This window comes from Mauremys mutica, chromosome 1 (genome assembly GCF_020497125.1).
Source record: "Mauremys mutica isolate MM-2020 ecotype Southern chromosome 1, ASM2049712v1, whole genome shotgun sequence".
NCBI classification, from domain to species: domain Eukaryota; kingdom Metazoa; phylum Chordata; order Testudines; family Geoemydidae; genus Mauremys; species Mauremys mutica.
In genome coordinates, this window is record NC_059072.1 from 372,601,956 (window position 1) to 372,616,000 (window position 14,045).

Below are 14,045 nucleotides of genomic sequence, written 5' to 3' on the forward strand. Positions count from 1 at the left end.
AGTCCAGGTCAACTCTTCCAGTGTCTCATCAGGAGTTGGGAGGTTTGGGGGGAACCCAGGCCTGTCTTCTACTCCAGGTTCCAACCCAGGGCCCTGTGGACTGCAGCTTTCTATAGTGCCTCCTGTAACAGCTGCATGACAGCTACACCTCCCTGGGCTACTTCCCCATGGCCTCCTCCAAACACCTTCTGTATCCTCACCACAGGACCTTCCTCCTGGTGTCTGATAACACTTGTACTCCTCAGTCCTCCAGCAGCACGTCCTCTCACTCTCAGCTCCTTGCACCTCTTGCTCCCAGCTCCTCACGCGCCCACCGCAAACTGAAGTGAGCTCCCTTTTAAACCCAGGTGCCTGATTAGCCTGCCTTGATTGGCTGCAGGTGTTCTAATCAGCCTGGCTGCCTTAATTCGTTCTAGCAGGTTCCTGATTACTCAAGGGCAGCCCCTGCTCTGGTCACTCAGGGAACAGAAAACTACTCATCCAGTGACAAGTATATTTGCCCTCTACCAGACTCCTGTACCCCACTGGCCTGGATCTGTCACACAAGTCACTTAAAAGACACCAGATAGGTATAAAATTTTAATGTATATTCTTACTTTGTTACTAACCTTGTGCACCCTGTCTGGATATCTGGGTTCCAGTGGGGGAAAGATAAATCTTGGGACTATATAAGAACATCGGAATGCCCATATTGGGTAAGACCAATGCTCCATCTAGCCCAATATCCTGTTTGCCGAGAATGGCCAATATCATGTGCCTCAGAGGGAATGAACAGAACATGGAAATCATCAAGTGATTCATGTCGCCCACATCCAGATTCTGGCAAACAAAGGCTAGAGACACCATCCCTGCCCATCCAGACTAATAGCCATTTATGGACCTTATCTAGCTCTTATTGGAGCTATAAAATCATGAATGGTGAGGAGAACATAAAAAAGAAAGTGGTATTTACTCTTTCTCATAACACACACACAAAAAACGGTTCACCCAATGAAATTACTTGGTAGTGGTTTAAAAGAAACAATAAGAAATATTTCTTCACACAACACACAGTCAGCCAGTGAAGCTCTTTGCCAGAGGATGGTGTGAAGGCCAAGACTATTACAGCTTTCAAAAGAACTAGATGAATTCATGGAGGATACGTCCATCAATGACTATTAGCCAGGATGGGCAGGGATGATGTCCCTAGCCTCTGTGTGCTGGAAGCTGGGAAAGGTTGATTGGTAATGGATCACTTGATAATTATCAGTTCTTTTCATTCCCTCTGAAGCATCTGACATTGGCCACTGTTGGAAGACAGGATACTGGGCTAGATGGACCTTTGGTCTAACACCCCATGACCGTTCTTAAGTTCACTGAGGAAGGAAATGGTGTGCAGATGTTCTTTTGTGTATACCTGAATCTGTGTATCTCTTCGGCTGTCTAAAGTAAAGGAATTGTTTTAGCAATCTATGAATGGAGTTCCAGGGGTCCCCATTCTGAGACTGCTCAATTAGGGCAAACTGCAAAGAACGGGGCAGAAAAAAAGAGAGAGTATCGGTTAAAAGTGAATTATACACACAGAAATCGTTAGAGTATTTAAGTCAGTTTCATAGTAGAGATGGCTGGCTCCAGAGTTCCACCGAGTTCTTTCAGAATTAGTCTATAGTCCAATGTTGAAATATTTATTATCAGGGTGGTCCAGGGTGTAACTAGAGACCAGAGTCTTGTGACTCAAGCTTCCCCTGAAGAAAGGGGAGGTTTAGGTTGGATATTAGGAAAAACTTTTCCACTAGGAGGGTGGTGAAGCACTGGAATGGGTTCCCTAGGGAGGTGGTGGAATCTCCTTCCTTAGAGGTTTTTAAGACCAGGCTTGACAAAGCCCTGGCTGGGATGATTTAATTGGGGATTGGTCTTCCCAGTGCTGGAGAGGGAGTTTCACCTTACCCGTGAAATCACAGGTGTCCACCAGAAACCAATGAGGCTCTTCCAGCAGCACAGTGGGGGATGGTGTTGAGGACTTATGAAGATCCTCTGGCTGGGCCCCTGTTATGACGCTGTGGCCCACGGAGATGGGCAAAGAGAGATCAAACCACCAGTTTGGTGTCTGTACCGGAGGTGCCGCGCAACCCATCTCTATCTCCAGAAAGGGAAAGGGAGCTGCAGGGAAGAGAGCAGCTCCTAAAGGGTCAGTGAGGGGAGACAAAAGAACCACCCCCTGAGGTTTGCCCAAAGACAGGGGAAATGAGACAACTCCTGGATGGCAGCAGCATGGAAGATGGAGAGGACAAAAATGAGTAGGGCTCCTCCCCACCCTCCCCCCACAGCTCCTGCCTCTGCTCTGTGGCTATGGCTAGGGCGCGGGGCAGCCTGGACTGAAGGCTTCTTCTGCCGCTGCAGCCAGGCAGCCTGGGTTTTTCTCCTCCCCTGCCAGCTCCTACTGGAGTTGGAGGCTTGAACTCCTGCCAGATGAAACTGAGGGTGTCTAGGCTCAGGTCTTCTTCCCCTTCGGCCGAGCTTCTCCATGTGAATCAGATGAGGATTGGCATGTTCTGTTCATTCCCTCTGAAGCACCTGGCACTGGGCACTCTCAGAACACAGGCTACTGGGCTATATGGACCACTGGTTTTACCCAGTATGGCTGTCATCAACAGACAGTTCAGGGTTAATGCCTCTTTTACCTGTAAAGGGTTCAGAAGTTCACCTAGCCTAGCTGACGCCTGACCAGAGGAACCAATGGCAGGACAAGATGTTTTCAAAGAGGGAGGAGGGAAATCAGATTTTGTCTGTTCAGAAAAGTTTGTGCCAGAGTAAAGGATCCAGGAATCAGCCATCTAACATTTCTCAAAAATAGTAAGTGGTTAGAGAAGGAATGTATTAGATTATGGTTATTTTTTTTGACTTCGTTTTGCATAAGACAGAGAATCAAATTGGGTGTCTTTGTGTAACTAAGGTTTTTGCCCAGAAGGACATCCTCTGTGGGTTGAATCTGTTGTCTGTGACAGTAGTTTGCATGCTAATCTCACAGAGATATTCCTTTCACCCTTTTTCTTTAATTAAAAGTTCTCTGCTAAGAACCTGATTGATTTTTCCTTGTTTTAAGATCAAGGGTTTTTTGGATCTGGGCTCACCAGGAATTGGTGGGAGGTGAATCAGTCTCAATCCTGCCAGGAAAAGGGGGATAAAGACTGGGGAAATAATTTGGGGGAAGGCAGAGTTCCAAGTGGCTCTCCCCTAAGATTTGGAACACGCTTGGCGGTGGCAGCTTGCTGGTAAATAAGCTTAGGGGTTATCTCATACAGGTCCCCACATCTGTACCCTAAAGTTCAGAGTGGGGGTGACACCTTGACAATGGCCATTCTGATCTTCTCATTTAGACCAAGATGTATCTGCCTCCTGCTGTAACACACTATACCCCACCCCGCTCTCAGAGCTGAGATAGATCCCAGGAATCCTGACGGGGTCTCTCTCTCCGCAGAGTTGGTAACAAATTACGAATCAACATTAACCAGTGCCCCTTATGTCACTTGCCATAAGATGTGACAACACATTGGTTTTAGAGATGACTGGGTCGCAGCTGACAGGGGGAGGGGAAGACAGGAACAAGTGACAGGGACAGAGCCTTGGGGAGAAGACACACAGCAGGGTCGAGGCTTAAAAGCAGAGATGAGGCAAGATTGCAATTGCAGGGATCCATCTACCAGCAATTAGAAAGGCGGCCACCCAGTGTAGTGCACATAGACTGACTCCCCAGTTCATCACATTGACACAGCACAGCAAGGACAGGACAGGGTTTAATGTCTCTCTGTCTGTCCAGGAAGTGATTCAAGGAAGAGAACCCAGCACCATGCAACAGCCATCTCTACACAGAGCTCAATAAGAAAGCCAGAGCACAAGGAGGAAACTTTTAGGTCTCTTTATGAGTAAAGAGCTGGAGCAGCCTGCCCCGGATCTGTTTGGTCCTCACCCCATAAATGATGGGGTGTAGCATAGGGGGCACCAGCTGGTACACACTGGCAATGAGAACGAGGAAGTGCAGTGGCACATTGTGACCAAACCGCAGCATGAGAGAGGAGAATAAATCTGGGATGTAGAAAGCTGAGATGGCACAAAGATGAGAGATGCAGGTCCCAAAAGTTTTGAGCCGGGCATCCTTTGTGGGGAGGCGGAAGATGGCCCGGAGGATCTGAGTATAGGACACGGCGATAAAAAATGCATCCATTCCGATCACAGAGAGAAGATCAAACAGGCCGTAGTAACTATTGATGCTTATGTCAGCGCAAGCCAAGTTCACCACAGCAATGTGCTCACAATAGAAATGGGAGATGATGTTGGTTCTGCAATATGGCCACCGCCTCACCAATAAGGGATAGGGCAACGCGAGTATGCCACTGCGCAGCACCACGGCCAGGCCTATTGTGACCACAACAGAGTTTGTCAGGATGGTGGAATGTCTCAGGGGATGGCAGACGGCCACGTAGCGATCAAAAGCCATGGCCACGAGGATTCCAGACTCCATCCCTGAGAGGGAGTGAACGAAGTACATCTGGGTGAGGCAGGCACTGAAACTGATCTCCCTGGAATTGAACCAGAAGATGCTCAGCAGTTTGGGTAGGGTGGATGTGGACAATACCAGGTCGCTGACGGCCAACATGCAGAGGAAATAGAACATGGGCCCATGGAGGCTCGGCTCCCTCTTCACAATGTACAAGATGGTGAAGTTTCCCAACACAGCTATGGCGTACATAGCACAGAAGGGAATGGAGATCCAGATATGGGCAGCCTCCAGGCCAGGAATGCCAAGCAGGATGAAGCTGGAGGGATTGGTGAAGTCGGTTCTGTTAGAATCTGACATGGTGTAGGGGAGAAAATGTCCAACTCTGAGGCATAAGGTGTCTTCTGCATTTAGCATATGCTCTCCTGACTTTCTGTGTGTTCCCAGGATCTCGGGTGAGGGTCGCAGTAGAAATGCCCTACATGGAGAGACAACATTAATATGAGACACTGCATGCAGTAGTGGAGGCTGTTGTCATGGGAGAAGCAGATTGATCTCTCTTCACACACTGAAAAATTACATTTTCATTATTCAGAGAAAATAACTTTGAACAATGACCCTACTAAATACAATTCCATGTTTGTATGGTGCATTAATAATTCTTACTCTTTGTGATGGGGGAACCTTAATAGGCACCAGCAGGAAACACAAGTGTGGATACTGGTTATCTATCATGGTTCTTTAATGCAATGAGAGCCAGGATAGGGAGTACATACTGATGGGAGTTCTCCATTCATCCAGTTGCTCAAACTCAGAGGGGGCGGGACTTTTGCAAAGACATGAGATGAGAGAAACATCCCCACTAGAACATACCTCAGGGAAAAGACAATGGTGCCATTGACAGCAGCTCAAGAGAAACACCTGCTCATTTGCATCAGTGAACAAAACAAAACAATATTTAGACCCTTAAGATGTGTTCAGTTTTAGTCACCCAGTCTCTATTAAGGATAGAAAAGTCTGGGACTCTTTAGGTTACACAACAGACAAAGAAGAAAGCATATGATATAGGAGAGGAAAATAAAAAAGGAAACTGATTTACATTCAAATGGACAGTTCCCAGCCAGTACTGTCGATAGATACTTAGTGCTCCAAGAGGACTAATTCCCTAAAGATGAGGAAAATTGTCAGCAAAACTGATTGGGAGGAAAAATATAGACAGAAAAATATGAATGAATATTGGTAATTCTTTGATAACATTTTATTAGATATCAGAAAACTCACAATTCCAGAGTCAACAAAGTGAACAACTTTGGGTAAAAACTCAGTTTAGTGGTAAAGGGAAGGCAACAATTAGAGGGAGGGAAGCAATATGTAAGAAAGAGGAAAAAGGGAAAATAGCTGGCCAGCAATAGAAATCAGAAGATAAGAAAATTGATAAGGAACATTAAGACATCAGGGAAAACTCCATGTTTGCAGGGCTGTGGATCACAAAAAGGAGTTTGTTAAGTATATTGAGAACAAGAGAAATCCTCGAAAGGATTTATGTCAATTCCTGTGTTAAATGTAAAATATTAAAATGTAAAAGGATTTTTTTAAATAAAAAAATTGACAAGGTTAAGAAAAAATGGAAAAGCAGTTATGGGATTAGTTAAAAAAAGTCTAGAAATGTAAGTACTGCCAATCACCAACAGGGTTTATGCAAATCAGATCTTGTTAAATAAACCTCATCTTTTATGAGAGTACACATTGGTTGATCAAGGGTACACATTTGGTGGATTAAGGGAACGACGCTGATGCAACAAACCTTGATTTCTCAGAGGCCTTTGATTTAGTAGTGGAAAATACTGAGTTGGTGAGTTGGAGCAGGGAAAGGATTTTACCTCTGCACATGGATTGGTGAAACAAACTGCATCCAGTTCTGGGGTCCACATTTGAAAAAAAGATGTTGAAAACTTGGAGATGGTGCAGAAAAGAGCCACAAAAATGACTGGAGGATAGAGAAAATGCTGGATTGTTAGACTTGAAGATATAGATCTCTTAACTTATCAAAAAGATGATCAAGCAGAGACTTTCATGGGGAGAAAATCATGGGTAATAACATGCTCTGTAATCTACTAGAGAAAGGCTGAGCGAGACCAAACGGCTGGAAGCTGAAGCCAGGTAAATTCCAGTTTGAAATTAGGGCCAAATATTTAGCAGTGATGGTGATTAACCATTGGGACACACTGAGAAGGGAAGTGTTGAATTCTCCAATTCCCCATGTTAGCAGATCCAGACTGGATGTTGTTTTTTGGAAGATCTCCTTGAAGGGTTTTTTACACTTAAAATGTTACGGCCGTGCTGCCATAATGCTTCAATATAGACACTACTTACACAGATGGAAGGGTTCTCCCCTCAGCACAGGTAATCCCCGAGAGGTGGTAGCTAGGTCGATGGAAGAATTCATCTCATGCTGTCTACACCAGCGCACAGATTATCCAACACATTCTTGGAATATACTGGAGAGAATTTTTTGTTCCAGAGGCTGGAGAAACCTACTTGGAGAGATTCTGTTCTAGATGGGATTTTGAGAAAGAAGGAGGAACTGGTTGAGAATTTGAAAATGGAAGACAGTTTAGGGGAAAGTGACCATGAAATGACAGAGTTTACGATTCTAAGGAATGGTAGGAGGGAGAACAGCAAAATAAAGACAATGGATTTCAAGAAGGCAGCCTTGAGCAAACTCTGACAGATGCTAGGTAAGATCTCATGGGAAGCAAGTCTAAGGGGAAAAACAATAGAAGACAGGTATTTTTTCAGAGGGACATTATTAATAGCACAAGACTAAACTATCCCCCTGCATAGGAAAAATAGGATGTATGGCAAGAGAACACAATGACTTAACCAGGAGATCTTGAATGATCTAAAAATCAAAAAAGGATCCTACAAAAAGTGGAAACAAAGTCACATTAAAAAGGTGTAGTATTAGCAAATAACACATGTATGTAGGGGCAAAATTAGAAAAGCCAAAGCAGAAAAGATCAAAATAACTACAGACAACAGGGTAACAAGAAAACATTCCACAAATACATTAGAAGCAAGCGGAAGAGCAAGGACAGGGTAGGTCTGTTACTAAATAACAAGAAATGTGGAAATGTCTGTAGCCCTAAGGATTAAACTGCGGGTCTGTATAAATATCTTTCTTATAAATTTAAGTATTTGATGTAATAGGCTTATAGATTTATATTAAGAATAAGTGGCTGCAATGCAAGAGACCTACAGGTCAAACATCCTGTATGTGACGCTACTGCAACTTCAGCACATTTTGGGACCCTTACTCAGAAAAGGGATAATAGACAAAATACCTACGTAGATGTCTGGAGTCCTTTAACTGAACCAATAACAGTAAGGAATGGAAAAAGGAGATTTTTGCCCACAAATCTAACAAGTACACCACAAATTCGTACATACCTGTCATTCATACACACATACATACTGGCCTATGGGGCAAATGTACCCTAATATTTCCGTGGGGGAAAGATGAAATTTGGGCATAGAAGGAAGGATTTCCGACTAATGCTCTGTAAAAAGGTGAGACAGCTCACCGTTAGACAGGCAATTCTACCCATCTATCTGCTCCTGTCTACTCTTCATCGCCTCCACCCTCATCTACGTATTGATGTTACCCATCTACGCTGGCTATTAACTATTAAGAGGCCGTAGTATTATTTCTTTTCAAAACTGTAAGTGAAAAGGGATTTAATCTCTCTTATATTTTATTTTAGTTAAAGCATATAGCATACAGAGTTAAAATAGAAAGCAAAGAACTTTGCAGTAACTTCCTCTGCCAGAGGTGTGAAAACGCCCAAGGTGCTGCTACACCAGAGTGTGGGTATTAATTAACTTTGCATAAATCATAAATATATATATCTTAAAGAACTGTGATATTTGTAACTCTGTAATCCTGAACTGTTTTACCATTTCATTGATTTTAAATAAAAAGGTCTTTATGACTATATTTGTCTCAGTGTAAGCTCCTGTCATAACCCCGAAGTTCCTTTTATAAACTCTGTGAAGCCTGTCAGGATGAAGTTTATCTTCTGATCAAACATATTGGTAAGCCAAACCCATACTAATTAATATCCAATAATTATTATTAATATTTTTAATTAATTAAAACAATCAAAATTAAAATTAAGTGGATAAATTATATCAACACTACTAACACACCCCAAATCAGGCTACATGGCAGAGGTGTTTAATGACTTATATATTTTGGTTTTCACCAAGGCAGTTAGTGGTATTTGGACACCCAACATAGAGAATGCCAGTGAAAATGGGGTAGGTTCAGATGCTAAAATCGGAAACCAACAAATTAAAAGTTACTTGGACAAGTTAGATGTCTTGAAGTCACAAGGGCAGAATGAAATTCATCCTAAAATACTCTGAAGGAACTGACTGAGGAGATATCTGAGCCATTAGCGATTATCTTTGAAAAGTGATGGGAGACATGGGAGATTCTGGAAGAATGGAAAAGAGCACATATAGTGCCTGTCTATAAAAAGGGAAATAAGGGCACTCCAGACAATTACTGACCAGTCAGCTTAACATCTGTACCAGGTAAGATAATGTAACAATTTATTAAGGAATCAATTTGCAAACGTCTAGAAAATAATAAGGTGATAAGCATGGATTTGTCAAGAAGAAAACATGTCAAAGCAACTTCATAGCTTTCTTTGACAGGGTAACAAGCCCTGTGGATGTGGGGAAAGTAGTAGATGTGGTATATCTAGATGTTAGTACAGCTTTTGATACAGTCTCGCATAACCTTCTCATTAGGAAACTAGGGAAATACAACCTAGATGGAGCAACTATAAGGTGGGTGCATAACTGGTTGTAAAACCACTCCCAGAGAGTAGTTATCAATGATTCACAGTGATGCTGGAAGGGCCTAACAAGTGGGGTTCTGCAGGGATCAGTTCTGGGTTCCGTTCTTTTCAATGTTTTCATCAACGATCTAGATCATGGCACAGAGAGTGCACTTATGTTTCCAGATAATAAAAGTTGGGAGGGGTTGTATGTCTTTGGAGAATCAGATAAACATTCAAAATGATCTGGAAAAACTGGAGAAAAGGATGATTAGGCATCTTGAAAACATGACCTGTGAGGAAAAAATGAAAGAGATAGGCTTGTTTAGTCTGAAAAGGAGAAGACTGAGGGGGGAGAATGATAACAGTTTTCAAATAGCTACAAAGTTTTTACAAAGAGGGAGAAAAAGTGTTCACCTTAACCTCTGAGAGAAGACAAGAAGCAGTGGACCTAAATTGCAGCAAGGGAGGTTTAGGTTGGACATTAGGAAAAATGTTTCAAAAAATGCAAATGCAAAGTTCAGTTATATTAGCAGAAGTCGGTGTGGGTTAGGTCTCAGTTGGAGTTATGTGTCCAATTAACAGAAAGGATGTAGAGAACCTGGAAAGGATCCATAGGCAAATACTGTTACACAAGGGATGGAATGCAAACTGTATGAGCAAGCCAAAGGAACCAGTATGTTTATTTGGAAAAGAGAAGACTAATGGGACAGGATAGTGGTATTCAAACACTTGAAAGGCTGCCACAGAAAGGTGGAAGAAAGTTATTCTGTCTTACCACAGAGCGGCAGGACAAGAGGCAATGGGTTCAAATTCCAGCCTAGCAGATTTAAATTAAATTTCAGGAAAATCTTCCGAACTTTAAGTACATGAGGCCAATGGAACAGACTCCCAGGGAAGTCATAGGAGCTCCTTCTGTGGAGGTTTTCCAAAGTTGTGTGAATGGCCATCAGTCTTATATGACTAAGACAAAACAAATTCTGCATCTTGTCAGAGGATAGACTAGCTGTCCTTTGTGTTCCCTTATAACTCCATGGCTCTATCATTCTCTAATGTGAAAACCTAGTGAAGACCAGGCCTTACTCACAAACACATCTTTCGGCTCAATCCAGAGGTAACAGAGTGTTTTACAGGAGGTCAGACTGGATGATCAAATGGTCCCTTCTGACCTTAAACCCTATGGAGGTATTGATAAAGAAAGTAGATCAGGCATTTATATTTAATGTGTCTCATAACATGAACAAGGGAACATTTAGTTAAATTGAAAGTGTGAACATATAACATTGAGACAAGGTAATTGCTACCATAATTCCTGTTTGACCTGTAGAATTCCTTGCAATCCACATTATTGGAGCGAAGACGATAGGAGAATGGGATTCACAAATGGATTGGAGTACTTGTGGCACCTTGAAGACTAACAAATTTATTTCATCATGAGCTTTCGTGAGCTACAGCTCACTTCTTCGGATGCAAATGGATTGGCCATTGTAGGTGGTGCCGCTGGCATCACCTGTTGTTAAGGCTGACTGACACATTCCATTAGAAGATCTCATTTCCAGTTGCTTATAAATTTACCAAATTTTTGGAGTTTGTTCTGAAATATCACATATTGGGTGTCTGCTTCAAGAATAATTGTGTTTTTTTTTTAAATTTCAGGCATAACATTTCAGCAGACTTCTTGAATGAAGCTAGGAGAAATATGTGTTATCCATATTGAAAAAATTTAATTACTTTTCTAGCAGGAGCCCTAGCAGCTCCAAGATTTGCAGCAGATAAAAGTCAGGTAACAGACCCTGTCGCTCTGCCGCATTAATAGAAGAGGATATGGAAGAGGAGAGAGTGACAGTGTCTGTGCTTTAACACACAGTTGACTCCTGATATCTGCACTCAGTTCTTGCTCCAGTGGGAATTTTACCTCACTGGGGCCTGAGGAAAGCACGGGCCATAGTCTCAGAATTTGGCCTTGTATTGCACATCTACTAACATATTTCATCCTAAAGGATTCACTGTGCCACTGAAATGCACCACCTTGGGGCTGGAGTCCATCAGATGGGATAAAGAGGGTGGCACAGAAAAGAATGAGATTTTGGCCAGTGATTCTTTAGCAAATTAGATGGGTACCTGTGAATTACGAGATGGAAGTGTCCTCCTTGGGAATCCCCGTCAGCTTCTGTGACCGACACCTCTCTAAATCCAGCATCTGCAGCAGCATCCGACGCTGAGAGCCAACACACTGTGTGCACAGTTTATGATATAGCTCTGTGCAATCTCAGGGGGGGGTTGCTCAGACTCTAGAGGACAAGGGAGGCTCTGAATGTAAACAGACTGTACAAAAGCCTGTCTCAACTTTGGTGCTGATTATCCAGCTTTAGAAGTAAACAGTAATTAAGGAACCTTCCCAAAGGGAGATGAGAACTCTGGGGCTCTGTGCTGAGTCAGAGAGGAATTGGCTGCTCTGTACATTTCTGTGTATGTATTTAAAAATTATAGTTGATGGGAAAGAAAATTAGGGATAATGCCTAACTCTCCAGAGGATCTGATGTCCTGGAAATTCTCAGGATAGATGGGTAGATAGTAGACAGAGAGACCTGGAGAAAGTTGACTAAGAAGAGACACAAGCACTTACAGCAAATACATGGGGCTGTCGCTAAGGGATCACAGATCAGTACTTCTCATCAGTAACTATCACTATACTGTTGATCACCTTTCACTGACGGATCATCAAAACTTAGCAAAGGAAAGTCACTATGAACCATCCCCATTTCATTGAGCAGTAAACTGAGGCATAGGGAGACATGACTTTCATAACCAGGGTCTCTCTGTCAGTAAGTGACCACATGACAACAGGGAAATGGCCTTACGGTCTTGCAGGGCTTGTTCACTGAGATGGGGTGGAAAGGAATTACATGGGTTGCAGCATGGAGCTGGGGACCGCCGAACCCTCTGGCAAACAAATCTGTGCCCCCTCTCACACTCAAGTATCAGAGGAGTAGCCGTGTTTGTTTGCATCTGTAAAAGCAGCAAAGAGTCCTGTGGCACCTTACAGACTAACACACATTTTGGAGCATGAGCTTTCGTGAGTGTATCTGATGAAGTGGGTATTCACCCACGAAAGCTCATTCTTCAATACGTCTGTTAGTCTATAAGGTGCCACAGGACTCTTTGCTGCTCTCACACTGTGAGGCTGTGACAAGCTGTAAACATCTGCAGGTCTTGCACTTACACAGCCACACACAGACAGGGACACACCCAGCTGCAGTTACATGAAACCTTTCACCAGCCATCCATGAACTAACAATAGAGAGGCTCCCTCCAGCTCCCCCCATCTCCCCAGCCTAGGACCCAAGAGCTGTTCTGTCTTGCGCTGGCCAATGGCCTGACCAGTGTCAGTTTATTTCCCAGCCTGCCCCTCCCTCAATGTGGAGAGGACAATGCACCAGCCTGAGCAGATTTCCCTTCTACGTTTCAAACAGCATCCTGTAGTAAGGAAAACAATATAAAACAGATTTATTAATTACAGGAAGATGGATTGTTTGCATGATTATAAGTAATAGTGTAAAGAACAAAGCTGATATCTGGAAAATAAACAAAATCACAATCTAAGTTCTATACACTAGACAGGCTTTGAATCAAACAGTCTCTCACCCTGATGGGTCAAGTAATCCACCAATCTTCCATGCACAGGCTAGAAATCCCTTCAGCCTGGGACCACAGCCCCAGTTCAATCCCAGTTTCTAACGTCTTTGATGTTGAGTTGTGGGGGGAGTGAGGCCAAGTGATGATGTCGCTTCCACATGTTATAGCTTCTGCCATGTAGAGGGAGCTTCATTATTCCAAGCAAAAGCCCACAGCACAGTTACTGGAAAAGAACAGACACAAGATGGAGTCCAGCGTCACATCACTATCATATCACCAAGGTAAATATAGGGATGCCAGTGTGTTGCTTTGGGGCGCAGAATGTCACATCTCCCCCCTTAGTTTACTGTAGGGGTGTGTGATGGTTGGATCACAGAACCCCCCTTGGGAGCTGCCACCTGATGTAACAAGATACTTCTGCCCCTGCCTTCCCTGCCAGCTTGGGACCCCAGCACCCTGTCTTGCTGAGCCAGACACGCCTGTCTGCTCCAACACAGACCCAGGGTCTGAATTACTCGCCCCAAAGCTGCAAACTTAACTGAAAGCAGCTCAAAGAAGTGTTTTTGTCTTTAACATTCAGATTCCCAACTCTCAATGGGGTCTAAACCCAAATAAATCTGTTTTAACCTGTATAAAGCTTATACACGGTAAACTCATAAATTGTTCGCCCTTTATAACACTGATAGAGAGAAATGCACAGCTGTTTGCTCCCTCCCCCAAGGTATTAATACATACTCCGGGTTAATTAATAAGTAAAAAGTGATTTTATTAAATACAAAAGTGGGATTTAAGTGGTTCCAAGTAGTGACAGACAGAATAAAGTGAATTACCAAGTAAAATAAAATAAAACATGTCAGTCCCTCACCAAAGGCTCTTACGTAAATTAAGTTGTCATGGGATAAAGGGGAAGGTCCTTTCATGGATTGAGAACTGGTTAAAAGACAGGGAACAAAGGGTAGGAATTAATGGTAAATTCTCAGAATGGAGAGGGGTAATTAGTGGTGTTACCCAAGGGTCAGTCCTAGGACCAATTCTATTCAATTTATTCATAAATGATCTGGAGAAAGGGGTAAACAGTGAGGTGGCAA

The 14,045-nt window shown here is 43.2% G+C and overlaps 1 protein-coding gene across 1 annotated transcript; it reads right to left on the bottom strand.

The window, feature by feature from the left end:
- Positions 1-3,886: 3,886 nt before the first annotated feature.
- LOC123357277 (olfactory receptor 52E4-like) lies at positions 3,887-6,980 on the bottom strand. Its single transcript, XM_045000600.1, has 2 exons — positions 6,848-6,980; positions 3,887-4,952 (listed from the first exon to the last, which is right to left on the bottom strand). Exon 2 carries the CDS (start codon positions 4,889-4,891, stop codon positions 3,887-3,889), a length of 1,005 nt encoding a protein of 334 aa, XP_044856535.1. The 5' UTR covers positions 4,892-4,952; positions 6,848-6,980.
- Between the last annotated feature and the right edge of the window lie 7,065 nt (positions 6,981-14,045).